General features: G+C 49.0%; 1 protein-coding gene across 1 annotated transcript in view; it reads left to right on the top strand.

Annotated features, from left to right (window-relative positions):
- MTREX (Mtr4 exosome RNA helicase) overlaps positions 1-17,460 on the top strand; it is a 243,536-nt gene that overhangs the window by 171,726 nt on the left and 54,350 nt on the right. Inside the window, exons 16-17 of the mRNA XM_075326525.1 lie at positions 12,203-12,353; positions 14,162-14,334. Coding sequence (XP_075182640.1) covers positions 12,203-12,353; positions 14,162-14,334 — 324 coding nt within the window. The remainder of the gene's footprint in view (positions 1-12,202; positions 12,354-14,161; positions 14,335-17,460) is intronic.

Raw genomic sequence — 17,460 nt, 5'->3', positions numbered from 1 at the left:
CGTCACAACAACAAAGTTCCGGTTTACGTGGCTCGCTCCCACGATCCTCAGGCCTTCGCCGCGGACGCTCCGGTTCAAGACTGGTCCCAGTTTCGTCTGTCCTACGTGTTTCCCCCTCTAGCTCTCTTGCCCAGAGTCCTGCGCAAGATCAGAATGGAGGGCCGTCGAGTCATCCTCATTGCACCGGACTGGCCCAGGCGAGCTTGGTACCCAGACCTGCTCCATCTGTCCGTAGAGGTGCCGTGGCATCTCCCGGACCGTCCAGACCTTCTCTCACAAGGTCCGTTTTTCCGCCTGAATTCTCTCAGATTGACGGCGTGGCTCTTGAGTCCTGGATCTTGACGTCTTCTGGTATTCCTCCGGAAGTCATCTCCACTATGACTCGGGCCCGTAAGTCTTCCTCCGCCAAGATCTATCACAGGACTTGGAAGATTTTCCTGTCCTGGTGTCGCTCTTCCGGCCATCCTCCTTGGCCATTCTCCTTGCCGACCCTTCTGTCTTTTCTACAGTCCGGTCTGCAGCTAGGACTGTCCCTCAACTCTCTCAAGGGACAAGTCTCAGCTCTGTCAGTGCTGTTCCAGCGGCGTCTCGCCCGGCTGGCTCAGGTCCGCACCTTCATGCAGGGCGCGTCTCACATCATTCCGCCTTACCGGCGGCCCTTGGATCCCTGGGACCTTAATTTGGTTCTCACGGTTTTGCAGAAACCCCCCTTTGAGCCTCTTAGGGAGGTCTCTTTGCATCGTCTTTCTCAGAAAGTGGCCTTTCTGGTGGCCTTAACTTCCCTCAGGAGAGTCTCCGATTTGGCTGCGCTCTCTTCGGAGTCACCTTTTTTGGTCTTTTATCAAGACAAGGTGGTTCTCCGTCCGACTCCGGACTTTCTCCCTAAGGTCGTCTCTCCACCTTAACCAGGACATTACCTTACCTTCCTTTTGTCCGGCTCCTGTTCATCGCTTTGAAAAAGCGCTGCATACTCTGGATCTGGTGCGTGCTCTCCGGATCTATCTGTCTCGCACCGCTGCTCTTAGGCGGTGCACTTCTCTTTTTGTGCTAACCACAGGTCGGCGCAAGGGCCTTTCTGCTTCTAAGCCGACCTTAGCCTGTTGGATTAGGTCGACCATTTCGGATGCCTACCAGTGTTCTCAAGTGCCTCCCCCGCCGGGGATCAAGGCTCACTCGACCAGAGCTGTCGGTGCCTCTTGGGCTTTCAGGCACCAGGCTACGGCTCAACAAGTCTGTCAGGCTGCCACGTGGACTAGCCTGCATACCTTTTCAAAGCACTACCAAGTGCATGCTCATGCTTCGGCAGATGCGAGCTTGGGCAGACGCATCCTTCAGGCGGCTGTCGCCCAGTTGTGAAGTTAGGTTCTGCCTACTTCTTTGTTTTTCTGTTTATTTCCCACCCAGGGACAGCTTTGAGACGTCCCATTGTCTGGGTCTCTCAAAGGAACGATAAAGAAAAAGAGAATTTTGTTACTTACCGTAAATTCTTTTTCTTATAGTTCCGTATTGGAAGACCCAGCACCCTCCCTGTTGACTGTTGGCAATTTCTTGTTCCGCGTGTTATCACCGGCTGTTGTCGTGGACAGAGTCTCCGGTTGTTCCGGTTCTTACTCTGTTCTACTTGTGGGTGGCTATTCTCCTTCAGCTTTTGCACTAAACTGGCTGAGTCTGCTCATCAGGGGGTGTATAAGCTCAGAGGGAGGAGCTACACTTTTAAGTGTAGTACTTTGTGTGTCCTCCGGAGGCAGAAGCTAAACACCCCATTGTCTGGGTCTCCCAATACGGAACTATAAGAAAAAGAATTTACGGTAAGTAACAAAATTCTCTTTTTTGCCATAGATAATGGTAAAAAACCTCAGGGACCAACCCACGGCAAAAAGGTGGTTGCGGTTTTTGCCGCAGGTACGGTATTCTGCCAGAGGGTGCAGATTTTTCTTAAGAAAAGTCCATTTTCTAGTGCGCACATAGCTCACGATCTGGTTGAGAAACCATAAGGCTAAGATCAGGTCTAAAGAGCTTTAGTATTAGGGCGCTCTCACACATCCGGCTTTTCGCCAGTTTGCCAATTCCGGCGCACACCAGTACGGTGTATACAGTACAGTGGAAGCGCTACAAGCTCCGGTCACATGCTGTCATGTGACCAGAGCATGTGACCCGGAGGTTACAGCGCTGCCACTGTACTGTATACACTGTACTGGCATGCGCCGGAATCGGCAAACCGGCGGAAATCCCGATATGTGAGAGCGCCCTTAAAGGGGGGTTCTGCAAGGTTAAAAAATATATAGCGCCACCCCTACCATACAGGTTGTGTGCAGTACTGCAGCTCCGCTTCAGTGGCAAGTGTTTTTTTTGGTTGGGGGGAGGGAAGCATGCGGCTACCCTTTTCTAATCCTGTAAAAGCCCTTTGATAGTGTCTCTTGCTGACGGTCTGGCAGGCAGGATTTATCTGTATCCGATGTATCAGTGTGAGCAGACATGTAAGTACATAGGCTTCCCCTTTCTTAGCCTTGTCCTGATGGGCAATATATGACCTAATTTAGACAGGTTACACTCAATAAATCTACATTGTGGTTTTCATTTATAGAGTGACAGATTGTGGACCATATTGATCTGTAACGGGTCCGTCAGGTTCCATTGTGATGTGTATATACACCGGAGATCAAAATTAAAGATCAACACACAATTTCCTAAATGTTGCTGTCGTTGTGTCGCCCTATGTGATTATATCCCAACATGAGTAACCACGCAGGATTTTAAGGTTATTTCATAAATTGAATTTATTGTAAAAAATATAATAAAAATGTAAATGAGATAAATGAATAAGAACACTGATCAAAATTAGAGAACACTTTCAGATACCTGTAAGTTAATTGGTGTTACTCTAGCACCTGGTGCTCATTTCCTTAATTATCTGACAAACCCTATGTAACTGGCAGCCTAACTTTCTAGTTTGCACTGATTTTGCAAAAATGGTGTGCCGTTCCAAACTGACTGAAACCCTCCAGCAGCAGGTTGTCCATATGAAGGCCAAAGGGGTGACCCTATCAGCCATAGCAAGAGAAGTTGGTCATTCCAAGTCTGTGATTTGTAGAATATTGCATCTTTACAACATTACAAACTTTCAAGTCCCCCAAGAAGCCTGGGTGCTCTCACAAGACAAATGCAAGAGAGGACAGGATAATACGGAGAATCTCTGTGGGTGATTGTTTAAACTGCAGCTTTAATTGCTCACCAGTTGAGCAGTGAACTGGGTAAGGATCTGTCTCGTCATACAGTGTCACAACGTGTAAGAACATTTGAACTGAAAGCTCACTCTGCAGTGACCAACCCTCTTATTAGTAGAAAGAATCAAAAGGAGCATGTTGTGTGGACAGAGAAGTTGTTCACAGGTCATTTAAGTGATGATAGCAAGTTTATTTTATTGGGTCTGATGGGAAACATTATGTTCATAGACAAACTGAGGAAAGACTGAACCCAAAATGTGTTAAGAAATCAGTGAGAGGTGGGGGAGGAAGTGTCATGGTTTGGGGGGATGTTTTCTGCAACAGGAGTTGGACCTCTCATACAGCTAGTTGGCAGAGTGAATGCAAGTGTGTATCCGGACCTTCTTCAACAAGACGTGGTTCCTTACTTGTGTTCATCACTCAATCAGCCAGCAATTTTCCTGCAGGACAATGTCCCCTGTCACACAGCGAAACAGGTAAAGCCGTTCATTGAAACAATGAAATGGCCGCAGCCCAGAGTCCTGATCTAAACCCAATAGGAAACCTCTGGAAAATCCTTGGTGATAAAGTTATGGCCAAGAAACCCCCAACAGTCAGAGAACTGTGGAAGAGACTGGAAGAAGAGTGGACCAAAATCCCACCAGAGCAGTGTGAGAGACTAGGGATGTCCTGTGGCCGCAGATGTGCTGAACTCATTCCAGCAAAGACCCGTGCACATCCTACTGATTGGTGACTGTTGTTACCTTCAGACAATTTAGTTATAATCTTTCTCTGTGCTACAGTCATTGCTGTTCTCTAATTATGATCATTGTGGTTTGGGCAAAGTAAAGGGTTTATGGTGATAAACTTTGGATCTTTTGTAAAACCCTGTTACAAAAAACCTTCAGATGTTCACCAATGTAGATTACATGTATTCTGAAAATGCTAGTGATCATACATTGTTCTCTAATTTTAATCTTCAGTGTCTAGTGCTCTGTGCGGGGCTGTTCCTCCTGTCACTATGACACGGCAGTGTCCGTGCAGTCTAATATGTCAAACTGTGGACGGAAAGGTTTAGTCTGCCTGACTCAATATATTAAATAGAATTTCCCCTTTTAACCCTCGGTGCTCACGGTTCGCAGCGTTGCAGTCCCGGTGCGGTACAGGTTTATCACTCTCAGATGTCTGGACGGATGCCTGTTACATTCAGTGTTTTTACTTTTACGGGCCAACTTCTAAGCTTCTGCTTTTCCGTCATGGCTGCTCATTCTTCGTGCTGCTGCTTCTTTTTTTTGTTTTGTTTTTATACTTCAGGGAAGAATCCATCTGACATCTTCGCCTTTCTTAGAAGTCGTCAGGTCCAGATTATGCTGCGTCTGTGTCTTGTGAAACTAGCACAAGATCTGGAAAAACGGAAAACTTTTATGATGGATTGTGCAAGAGCGCGTATCTAGTTCTCGGACTTCCTTTCTTTAATGGAAAGAACACTTGATGCCAAGCTGTAGGAGGCGAAAGTGCAGCGACAGCAGCGCTCCAGCAGGGGCACGCCGGGGGGTTGTGTGTTCCCATTGAACCTGGATAAAGTGCATCAGAAACCATGCCTTATGTGCGGGGCTTTAACCCTTGTCTGGTACCATGAAAAGTATTACTTGTGGTACCAACCTCCAAGGGGTCATATTGACCCTATGGTTCCAGACAAGGGTTGAGGCGTTCGTCACATTGGAAAATGCCTAATTAATCGAAGGGTCAGGTGACCAAAAACTGATCACAAAGTGTCCCCAGGAAAAACCATGTCCGATCATGTGATGTCTGACAGGGCAGGTCTCCCACTATGGGGGATTCTAAGAGACAAGGATCCTGTATTTACTTAGTATTCCTATGTGGTTTTTGCCACCTAATCTGAGAGCAGCCTAATGTAGGGGCAGAGACCCTGATTCAAGCGATGTGGCACTTACTGGGCTGCTTATTGTAGTTTTGATTAAAATCCCTGTTTAATCAGCAGTAGAGTATCATTACATGACTACTTGTCGTGCTGCAGATAGTCCAGCATATTCATGAGCTCTGTATACCTGCTAGATCTGCAGCAGAGAAAACATGGATTTTATCAATATGACAGCAAATAGCTCACCAAAAGTGATACATTGCTGGAATCAGGGTCTCTGCCCCTACATTATGCTGCTCTCAGATTAGGTGGCAAAAAGCTCATTGGAATTCTGAGAGGAGCATAATGTAGGGGTAGAGACCCTGATTCCAGCGATGTCACTTACTGGGCTGCTTATTGTAGTTTTGATTAAAATCCCTGTTTAATCAGCAGTAGATTATCATTACAGGACTACTTGGCGTGCTGCAGGTTGTCTAGCATACATATACATGAGCTCTGTATAGCTGCTAGATCTGCAGGAGAGAAAACTGACTAGCAAAATTACAGCAAACAGCTCAGTAAGTGACACATCGCTGGAATCAGGGTCTTTGTCTCTACATTATATAGATCTCAGATGGGGGAGCAAAAACCTGGTGACAGATTCTCTTTAAACTGAATGTGCGAGTTCCTAAAAGTAAGAGAATTCAAAATGTCATGCACATATATGGCCTTCACAAAAAACAATTGTAGATTTTCCCTTTAACCCCTTAATGTCATTTTTATGCTTTTGGTTTTTTTCCTCCCCTTCTTTGATAAAATCAATGTTTCCTCTGCTGCAGATCTAGCAGTTATACAGAGATCATGAATATGCTGGACTACCTGCCACACGCCAAGTAGTCCTGTAATGATAATCTACTGCTGATTCCACAGTAATTTTATCAAAACTACACTAAGCAGCCCAGTAAGTGACACACCACTGGAATTGGAATCTCTGCCCCTACATTATGCTGCTCTCAGATTAGGTGGCAAAAACCTGGTGACAGATTCCCTTTAAGCCTTTCATCACCAAGGACATATATACGTCTTCGGCTGTGTCTATCGCTTTAATGCAAGCTCGAGCCCGCATTATTTCCACACATGGTTACTGCGCTGATCAGCAGATATTTGCAAGTCACAGGTGCAGGTGGGTTTGCAATCCACCCACGCCTGTTAACCCCTTAGATCGTGCCGTTCCCCACCGCCTTCGGTGCTCCCGTGACAAAATCACGGGGTGCCAATGGGTTGCTATGGCAGCATGGGGGGGGTCAAGCTGATGACCCCTGTCGCTGCCATGAGGTGTTTCCTGTGAATGCCGGCGGAGCATTAAGGCCCTGTGCGCACTTGCCGGTTTTTGCCTCGGATTTCCTGCGGTTTTGCTGCATGTTTCGCTGCATGTTATGTTCATAACATCTCTGCAGTGATTCACCATTAAATCCCATGGGAAAAAAAATGCTGTGCGCACTATGCGGATTTTGACAGCTGCATATTTTGCTGCGGAATTCCCGCAGCAAAAACAATTGAATGTCACTTATTTTCCGCATGTCGCTGCGGCATTGCACTCCATTGACTGCAATGTAATCGTGAAATCCCGCAGGGAATAACGCAGGCAGCAAATTATGTGCGGTTCATTGCGTTTTCCTGCGTTATTCCCTCCGGTATTTTGCGTTTTGGGGACATAATGTTCATCACTGCCCTGCGTTTTGCAGGGAAGTGATGTCATTATGACAGGAAGAGGAAGCGGAGCAGAGAGTAAACACACACAGATCAGACACAGACATATAGAATACACACAGATCACAGACATAAAACACACACATCGCACTCACACACAGAATATAGAATACACATAGAAATCAAACGGACCACGTGAGCTCCACCGTATTTTTACCGTCCAGCCGAGGTAAACACACAGCAGCGGCCCGGTATTCTCAGGCTGGGGAGGGCGAGGGACAGGGTTAATGTCCCCCTCCCTCCCGCAGCCGAGAATATCAGCCCCTCCGCTGCCCCGGGACTGTCACATCCATTATGCGGCAGTCCCGGAGTGTCCCCAGCTCTTCCTGTTGCCGTGATGCAGTGGCAATCAGGGTAATAATGAGTTAATGGCAGTGCATCGCCGCCACTAAGTTCAGGCTTTAATCATGCAGCGTCTATGAGACAGTTTTCATGATTAACCCGTAAGTAAAGTGAATAAACACACACCGAAAAATCCTTTATTTTAAATAAAACACAAAAAAGTCCCCTCTTTCACCATTTTATTAACCCCTCCCGAAACGCACAGGTCCTGCGTAATCCACCGAGGTCCCACGGCGCTTGCATCCAGCCGTGACTGACACTGTACAGAATGCAGCCTCGTAACGAGACTACAGAGAAGTAATTACAGGTCATTTCTCACGGCCGGTAATGTGAACACGCTACCGCTCGCGAGAACTGCAGTGTTGATTGATTGATCTGTCATCTATCTATTCTTCTGTCTATTTATCTATCTGTCTCGGAAGGAAAGACTTTTTTTTTTTTTTTTCCAATGTGCTTTATTGCATTGAATGCATTAAAACACATTTACCAACCCACGGTAAAAATACCGCGGCAATACCGTGGTAAAACCGCGGCAAAACCGCATGCGGTTTTCGAGTGCGGTTTGCTGCGGTTTTTTACTGCACGTGCGGTAATCTTTCAGACTCTGCGGAATTTTCTTAAGAAAATTCCGTTTTCCATGTGCACAGGGCCTAAAATCATTTAAAATATGTAACAAAAAAATATAAAAAGAAAAAAACCCCCTTAAATTCACATCCTGTCCCTTGTGCCCCATTAAGACACCAAAGCATAAAAATAATAAAATACTTACCTTGCAGTGCCTATGTTGTTTCATATCATCTTAAAGTGGCATTGTTCCTCTGTTGTCCCGCCTGGAAATTAAGTGCAATGTGTCATCAGAAAATGACCTACTGTTTAAGTCAGGTTTTTATGTGAAATGGATTATCTTCTCCAGATGGTTAGATGGCTCATGTATGGTTAGCTGTGCTTTGTTAGCAGTGCATTATCAGTGTTACCTGTCAATCTGACCCTGTCTGTGATGATAATGAGCCCTCTGAAAAAGTTTTCTGTAAAGAACAGGAAAGATAAGTGGTCTGTATGAAAATTGCAGTTTTTTTTTATATATATATATTTTAATTAAGATAATCAGAAAAAAATTGCTAAAAATGTTTGAAACAGAATATATATATATATATATATATATATATATATATATATATATATATATATATATATATATATATATATATAATAAATATAATAAATATATATAACACAGAAGCATGATTTAAACAATAGGTCATTATCTTATGATTCCCTTTTAACAAGTTGATGTAAAGGGGACTCATTATATAATACGAGGAGGAGTATACACTCAATAGGAGCCAATGCAGAAAAGGGGTATATAACACAGCATTTTATCTTTATTTTTTGGGCTATGGTTCTTTGAATACAGAGAAGCATAGTCTGCTGCAGTCTGTATACAGCTGCCCGCCAGACGGAGATCAGAAGGACACTTTTTTTTTTTTTTTTTCTTTTTGGCTTCTGTTTGTTGAATGATGAGACTCCTTCAGCTTTTCCCATCTGATATGTCCAGTCCAGCTTAGTGCACCAGTGTCGTGTCCACCCCTCTTGTGGGATATGTTTTTCTCTTCTTCCTTCCTCTCCCCATACGGGAAATCGGTGTGATCTCCGATACCGGCCAGTGAGACCCGGTAAATGTGGATGTAGACACTTTGTGCTTCGCTCCAAATAGTGTAAAGTAAAAGCACACATTAACTTTTACATCCAATTCAGAGCAGCCAGGGGGCATATGATGTCCTGACCCCGTCATCTGCTCTGTACATGGCAGGAAAACATACGCTTCCTGTTGATGAGACATGGGGAGAGGTTACGGTGTCGGGTCCGTGTGACTTCTGTTACAACACAGCTTAATATATGAGGTCCTTTGTTATTAAAAGGAGCTGGGCACGTGGAGGAGAGTCCGGTGGGCAGCCCGGCATCAGAGGCATGGGGAGGAGAGTCTGCTGGGCAGCCCCGCTTCAAAGGCACGGGCAGGAGAGTCTGCTGGGCAGCCCCGCTTCAGAAGCACGGGGAGGAGAGTCTGCTGGGCAGCCCGGCTTCAGAAGCACAGGGAGGGGAGTCTGCTGGGCAGCCCGGCTTCAGAAGCACGGGGAGGAGAGTCTGCTGGGCAGCCCGGCTTCAGAAGCACGGGGAGGAGAGTCTGCTGGGCAGCCCGGCATCAGAGGCACGGGGAGGAGAGTCTGCTGGGCAGCCCGGCTTCAGAAGCACGGGGAGGAGAGTCTGCTGGGCAGCCCGGCATCAGAGGCACGGGGAGGAGAGTCTGCTGGGCAGCCCGGCTTCAGAGGCACGGGTAGGAGAGTCTGCTGGGAAGCCCGGCATCAGAGGCACGGGGGGGGAGAATCTGCTGGGAAGCCCGGCATCAGAGGCACGGGGAGGAGAGTCTGCTGGGCAGCCCGGGTTCAGAAGCACGGGGAGGAGAGTCTGCTGGGCAGCCCGGCTTCAGAAGCACGGGGAGGAGAGTCTGCTGGGCAGCCCGGATTCAGAAGCACGGGGAGGAGAGTCTGCTGGGCAGCCCGGATTCAGAAGCACGGGGAGGAGAGTCTGCTGGGCAGCCCGGATTCAGAAGCACGGGGAGGAGAGTCTGCTGGGCAGCCCGGATTCAGAAGCACGGGGAGGAGAGTCTGCTGGGCAGCCCGGGTTCAGAAGCACGGGGAGGAGAGTCTGCTGGGCAGCCCGGGTTCAGAAGCACGGGGAGGAGAGTCTGCTGGGCAGCCCGGGTTCAGAAGCACGGGGAGGAGAGTCTGCTGGGCAGCCCGGGTTCAGAAGCACGGGGAGGAGAGTCTGCTGGGCAGCCCGGGTTCAGAAGCATGGGGAGGAGAGTCTGCTGGGTAGCCCGGCATCAGAAGCACGGGGAGGAGAGTCTGCTGGGTAGCCCGGATTCCGAAGCACGGGGAGGAGAGTCTGCTGGGTAGCCCGGATTCCGAAGCACGGGGAGGAGAGTCTGTTGGGTAGCCCGGCATCAGAGGCACGGGGAGGAGAGTCTGCTGGGCAGCCCGGCTTCAGAGTCTCAATGTGAGCGAACAAAACCGCATGAATGCGCAAGATGTCCAGGTGGTGACAATGACTCCTGGAAATCATGTTATCACGCAGACAGGGGCGTGATCAAATGGAAGAGGGCCGAATAGTCTGGGTAAACAATGCCCCTGCGAATACTCCATTCCCTAATTAGCACAGGAACAGCGGAGTTCCTAAACCCTTTTTCTAACATTGATTTTAGTGAATAGCGTTATACAGGGCTGGGCCGGCAGGGAATGTTGTCATACAGATATCAATCCTGCTGGGCTGGAGGGCAGAGGAGACATGACAGGTTCCCTTTAATAGCATCTTGTCTTATGTTTAATTCTCATTTATTTTTTCCCATTTTTTTTTTAGGCTAAGTTCACATTTCCGCTAAAATGTATCAGTCGAAATCCGCCGCTATGGTAAACAACAGAATCCATTTAGCGGATTCCGTTGTGTCCCATAGACTTGCATTAGTGGCGGATTGCGACTGATGACCCTGCGTTGCGTCCGCTGCGTCGCGGTCCGTCGTTTTTTGACTGACCGCCGGGCGGGGAGCAAAGCAGAATGTAATGTTTTTCGGGCCGTCGAAAACAACGCTCCACGCAGGAATCCGTCGCCGTCCGTCACACTTGCAATGTATGTCTATGGTGCTGGATTCCGTCGTAATCCGTCTTACGACGGAATCCAGCGCTGGATTCCGTCATGCTCTACTGAGCATGCCCAGCATGTTTGGCACGCCCACTGGGCTGTCCCAAACACAGACAGATCATGACTGATCCGTCAAAAAACGGACGCACAGCGGATGTAACGGACGCAACTGATCCGTTTTTTCACAGGATTCCTGTGAAAGGAATCCTGTGAAAAACACATCAGTTGCATCAGTTGACATCTAAGGCTAGTTTCACACTTGCGTTGAACGGTATCCGTTGCATTGCGTTGTGTAACGGATGCAACAGATGTGTTGCATATAGTGGCACAACGGATGCAACGGATGCTGCAAAACAACGCAATTCATTTTGATTTTTTTTTTTTTTTTTACCAGCGGCAGACTATTGTGAACGATCAGCTGATCGCACCCAGTAGCCGGCCGCCGAGTGATCAGCTGATCGCTCCCAGTAGCCGGCCACTGGGGGATCAGCTGATCGCTCCCTGCAGCCGGCCGCCGGGTGATCAGCTGATCGCTCCCTGCAGCCGGCCGCCGGGTGATCAGCTGATCGCTCCCTGCAGCCTGCCGCCGGGTGATCAGCTGATCACTCCCAGTAGCCGGCCGCTGGGTGATCAGCTGATCGCTCCCTGCAGCCGACCGCCGGGCGCTCAGCTGAGCGCTGTCACTTGCCGGCGCCCGGGCATGCCGGCGGGCGGGCGCTCACCTGAGCGCTGTCACTTGCCGGCGCCCGGACATGCGGGCGGGGCGCTCAGCTGAGCGCTGTCACTTGCCGGCGCCCGGGCATGCCGGCGGGCGGGCGCTCAGCTGAGCGCTGTCACTTGCCGGCGCCCGGGCATGCCGGCGGCCGGTCGCTCAGCTGAGCGCTGTGACTTGCCGGCGGCCGGGCATGCCGGCGGCCGGTCGCTCAGCTGAGCGCGGTCGCTTGCCGACGGCCGGGCGCTCAGCTGAACGTTCGGCCACCGCGAGCCAAAATAAAGTTTGATTTAAAAAAAAAAAAAAAAGAGCATGCGCAGTGAAATCCAGAGGATTCCGCTGCTCAAAATAACGTTACATGCTGCGTTCCTCCCGCTGGGCGGAAGCAACGCAGGTCCTTTTGGTACAATCCGTCACCCATACAAGTCTATGGAAACAGCGGAATCTGTTAATGGATTCCGCTGTTTTCCAAAAGGGCGGATTGTAACGGAAGGAAATAAACGCAAGTGTGAAAGTACCCTAAAAAACAACTGATCCGTTGCTGACGGACCTGACGGATTGAAAACAACTGAAGTGTGAACTTAGCCTTATTTTTTTGTTTTTGTTTTATCTCTCTTTCAGGGGTCAGCCGATCCACTAAACAGTGCATTCCACCTCACATACAACATGGTACTGAACCTGCTCCGTGTGGAGGAAATTAACCCTGAATACATGCTGGAAAAGTCCTTCTATCAGTTCCAGCATTACAGAGCCATTCCTGGAGTAGCAGAAAGTAAGTGAGGTTTCCTTGTCTGCACCGTTTCATGGTGTAAATGAGAAAGTATAAGGCTCCCTTCAGATTGCGTTTTTCCCTACGTTCACAGGTCCCGTCGGAGCATCCGTCCGAACCGCCCCTCCCCCACTGTGCAAAGCGTGTTTCGGATGCATGCGGCAACATTCACTGTAATTGAGCACATTACGTTAGCGTGTGCTCTGTTTTGTGCCATTTTTGCACATATACATTTTCTGCAGATGCACACCCCAACTTAGTCGACTACGTTGGGGTGTCCGTCTGCAGAAAACGTATATGTGCAAAAATGGCACAAAACAGACCACACACTAACGTAATGTGCTCAAATACAGGGAATGGCCCTGCCTGCGCATGCGTCCGAAACACGCTTTGCACAGTGGGGGAGGGGCGGTTCGGACGGATGCTCCGACGGGACCTGTGAACGTAGGGAAAAACGCAATCTGACAGGAGCCTAAGAAAACAGCGCAAATGGGGTCTTATCCAGTGGACTGATAACAATATATGCCGTTTGTGCTCACCTGGCTACAAAGTATAGCACGAGATCGGAGCCTGTAACCGGCTGCTGCAGGAACCACGAGCCCTAGAACCAGAAAAACAGCGTGGTGAAGACTGCGCTGCTGGGAAGTGACAGAGACCAAGGCTGCATTTTTTAACCCTAGAACGCGCAAGCATAACAATCTACCATAGAAAACAAATGACCTAGCAGGCCTGCGAGGCCCCAGGTATGCGTTCTAGGGTTAAAGAAGGATGATGTCAATTTTCAGTGTGTTTGAAGCATTTTTTCACCATTGAAAGCAGAGTGCAAAAACACAGAAAAAATGCAACTGTTGTGTTTTTTGCTACTTTTGTGTTAAATGAAACTACATATATTAAACCAAAAATGCAGCAAAACCTTCTTTTTTGAAGCACCTTTTTACTGCTATGGCCTTGTGCACATGCTGCGTTTTTTTATGCTTTTTTTATGCTGGTTTTTTGTGGGGTTTTTTTCCCGTAAATCTGCATGCCTATCCTGAAGCCAGCAAAGTCTAAAACTTCTGAAGTGCTGTGCCAATGTTTTGTTTTTTTTTGCAGATTTGGTGCTGATTTTGATGTAGACAAAAAACTGCACCATGTCAACTGTTGAGGCGTTTTTTGGTTATTTTGGCCCTTCCGCCCATTAACTTCAATAAAAAACGCACCAAAACCAGATGTGTTTGTTTTTTGGTGAGTTTTTCTGCCAAAAGGGGCAGATTTGATGCAGAAAATGTCTGCCCCAAATCTGCAGCGTGAGCATATAGCCTAAAGGCTGCCTTACACACAACGATATCGCTAGCGATCTCATTAGTGATGTGACATGCCAGATCGCAGATGCGATTTGCCGAGATCGCACATGTGACCGGCGCTCCAAAAACGACCTATGTGCTATCTCGGCAATTCTTATCTGCGATCTTGCGTGTCACATCGCTAACGAGATCGCTAGCGATATCGTTGTGTGTAAAGCAGCCTTTAGAGAGCAGGATTTGGCTGTAAGAAAAAACGCAGCAGAAATGCAACATGTGAACATAGCCTTAAAGGCTGCTCAGTACTAAAGTGCTACTTCTGGAGGGCAGATGTAACATGTGATGACCATACTGTTGCTGCTCACATCGTACCGTGTTTGAAGTGTTAATCCTTAAATTGTCCTTTGTCCCTCTTTGTCCCTCTTTGTCCCTCTTTGTCCCTCTTTGTCCCTCTTTGTCCCTCTTTGTCCCTCTTTGTCCCTCTTTGTCCCTCTTTGTCCCTCTTTGTCCCTCTTTGTCCCTCTTTTGTAGAGGTGAAGAAGTTGGAGGAACAATATAACACTATTCAGATTACGAATGAGGAAAGTGTTGTCACCTATTACAAGATTCGCCAGCAGCTTGCCAAGCTCGCTAAAGAGATTGAAGAATACATCCACAAGCCCAAGTTTTGCCTCCCTTTTCTGCAGCCCGGGCGGCTGGTTAAGGTAAGGATGTAAATTGAATTTTTTGTAGATAGATTTTTTTTTTTTTCTTACATATTTTTCCCAATGGACATTGTCATATTGATTAGATGTGCCCAACTGCTGAAGCTTCAAGGGTTGTCCACTACTAGGACCAACCCCTTCTGATTCCATGTTTCCTCCAGGTAAAGTAAAAAAGCCTATACTCACCTCCAGTACCGGCGCTATTCCAGCGGTATCCAGGATCGCGGTGCCAGGGCTCACTGAATGTTACATGAGCTCCGCCAGCAATCAGCGCTGGTTTCTGTCTCCCTGCCTTTTGGACCAAATGAGCAATCAACAGGAAGTGACAGCAGCCATAGCACTCACTTCCTGTTGATCAATTAGTTCGGTCCAAGCTCTTTTCACCCAACTGACAAGTCTATTGCTCATCTATGGGATGCTTGGCTGCCTTTTTAACACTGCACAATTTTCGGGCAAATGAACATTGCTAGTGATATAAAGGCACCTTAAGAATGGCCATAAAGATAAGAGAAACTGAATGCTCATTCAGCCATCAGCTCTTTTTACCAACATTTTCCATATATGTTACCAGAATGTGGTTATAAGGGTGAATAACCGGCTATCATTTTCCTATGTTGACTTCAAAGTCCAAATGCCCCAATTTCTTTATCGTTCCTTTGGGAGACCCAGACCTTGGGTGTTTAGCTTCTGCCTCCGGAGGACACACAAAGTACTACACTTAAAAGTGTAGCTCCTCCCTCTGAGCTTATACACCCCCTGGTGAGCCAGTCTCAGCCAGTTTATCGCTTTGTGTTCAGGAGGCATACATCCACACATGCATTCTCATGATTTTTTTCCTTTTTTGGAAGAGATTGAAGAAGTGCGGGTCCACGTCTGGACCCCCGGCATGTCCCTTCTCACCCCACTGTGTCGGCGGTGTTGTAAGGTTGATTTCCAAGGCTGGAGCCTTACATGCCGTGCTCCTTCACCATCCCTCCTGGGCTCTGGCTTGAAGTGGGAGCCAGCACGGTCTCCATGCCTGGCAGGAGACCGGTCTCCATCCACAGCCCCTTGAGGATTCTGCTGGACCGGAGCACTCATCCCCAGGGACCTGGCCCTGCGTCTCAGCAGCTAAGTACCTGAGACGTTTAAATGTTGGGGGTCCCTGTTCTTTATTGTATGGGGAGAGTATGCTGAATGTATTTATATTGGCATTTCCGGCGGGTTCTCTAGCTTTCGCCCGAGAACCGCGCCGATGGTGCCTGCGCGTCGGCCTCGCCGCTTAAATTTAGGCCCCGGCTTTGCCGGAGGCCTAGTTTCTGTTAACTACCCTCGCATGTCACTCATGCAGAGGGACAGGCACGGCTCCTCCCGGCGGCCGTCCTGCACAGGGGAGGGACACTCCCCACTGCTGGGGCGTGTCTCCTCCCCTGCAGGTCTCTATGGCCCTCCAGTTCCCGCTCTCCTACAGGAACGCCCCCAAGTCCCGCCCCCTCTCTTCGCTCCGGCGGCCATTTTCTTAGGCAGAGTTCACTCTGCGCTGGGCTTTTCTGCACTCTGCATCCCTGCTGAGGTGCCGTGCATTGGGGGTCCGGGCTTCGGGATCTGGAGGGCACACAACACCGCTTCCAGCGGTCTGGTAAGCCACAACCAGTCTCTGGTTGTGGACCTCTGTATATTCTCCCTGGGGTTCATTCTCTTGCAGAGCCCCCACTCCAGCAGCATGTCTCACACGAGGAGCAAGGCTCCAAAGCTTTATACTGTATGCGCTGCATGTAAGCTCCTGCTGCCTGAGCCGAGCACCTATCCACATTGTGATGTCTGCTCTAACTTGGCGGTGCCACAGCCTGGAGTCTCACCCCCAGGGGTCTCTCCGGCTGCCTCTGCACCTGTGGCGGAACCCCCGGCCTGGGTAGAGTCCTTCTCTAGGTCTATATCCCAGTCATTTGCTGAGTCCATGGGACTTTTGTCCAGGACTTTGAATATGCATCAGCCCTCCTCACAGGGTGCCTCTAATGCTCTTGCTAAGGGTCCTTTAGGATCCCTATCCTCTGACCTCCGTCCATCGGAGCTCACAGAGGATTCATCATCAGGTCCCAGACCCCGTCCTCCTAAGAGAAGGCGCAGGTTTTCCTCTCCCTCCTCATCCCGTGGCTCGGATTCAAGAGCTGACTCGCAAGATGAGGAGGATGCCCTTACGGGGGGCTCGGAGGCTAACTCCATGTACCCCATCGATCTCGAGGGTGAGTCAGATCTTAGTGACTTGATTGCTTCTATTAATTCTGTGCTGGATCTCAATCCGCCAGTATCAGAGGAGCAACCCTCTCTGGCAGAAAAGCACCAGTTTACCTCGCCTAAGAGAGTAAAGAGTGTGTTCTTTAACCACTCCAGTTTTCAGACCGCTGTGACCAAACCCAGGGCCTGTCCTGACAAACGCTTCCCAAAGCGTGGTTCTGATGACCGTTTTCCCTTTCCACCTGAGGTGGTCAAGGAATGGTCTCACTCCCCAAAGGTAGACCCCCTGGTGTCTAGGCTCTCAGCCCGGACCGTTGTGTCGGTGGCTGACGGCACCTCACTTAAGGATTCCACTGACCGTCAGATTGACCTTCTGGCCAAATCTGTGTATGAAGAGGCGGGGGCCGCGTTTTCCCCGACTTTTGCAGCAGTGTGGGCTCTCAAAGCCATCTCTGCTTCTCTAGAGGAGATGCATTCCCTCACCAAGGAATCTATGCCTGAGATGGTTGCCTTAACTTCTCAAGCTTCAGCTTTTTCATCTTATGCCATGTCTGCCATGCTAGAGGCTTCTCACCGCACTGCGGTGGCTTCGGCTAATTCCCTCGTTATCCGCAGGATCTTGTGGCTTCGAGAGTGGAAGGCAGATGCTTCTTCAAAGAAGTACCTTGCTGGGCTCCCTTTTGCTGGTTCCTGGCTGTTCGGTGAACAGCTGGATGAAATTATTAAGGAAGCTACTGGCGGGAAGAGTACTTCCATGCCACAAACCAAGACCAGGAAACCCGCCCAGGGTAGGAATCAGTCGAGGTTTCGTTCCTTTCGTTCCTCCAACTGGTCGTCCTCTAAGCCCTCCGCCTCGTCCGCTAACTCAGCTAAGGACCAGAAATCCAACTGGCGCCCAAAAGCGCGTCCGCA

Source organism: Anomaloglossus baeobatrachus, chromosome 1 (assembly GCF_048569485.1).
Source record: "Anomaloglossus baeobatrachus isolate aAnoBae1 chromosome 1, aAnoBae1.hap1, whole genome shotgun sequence".
NCBI lineage: Eukaryota > Metazoa > Chordata > Amphibia > Anura > Aromobatidae > Anomaloglossus > Anomaloglossus baeobatrachus.
The sequence above is the reverse complement of the archived record's forward strand: the minus strand, read 5'-3'. Positions and strand labels throughout refer to the sequence as shown.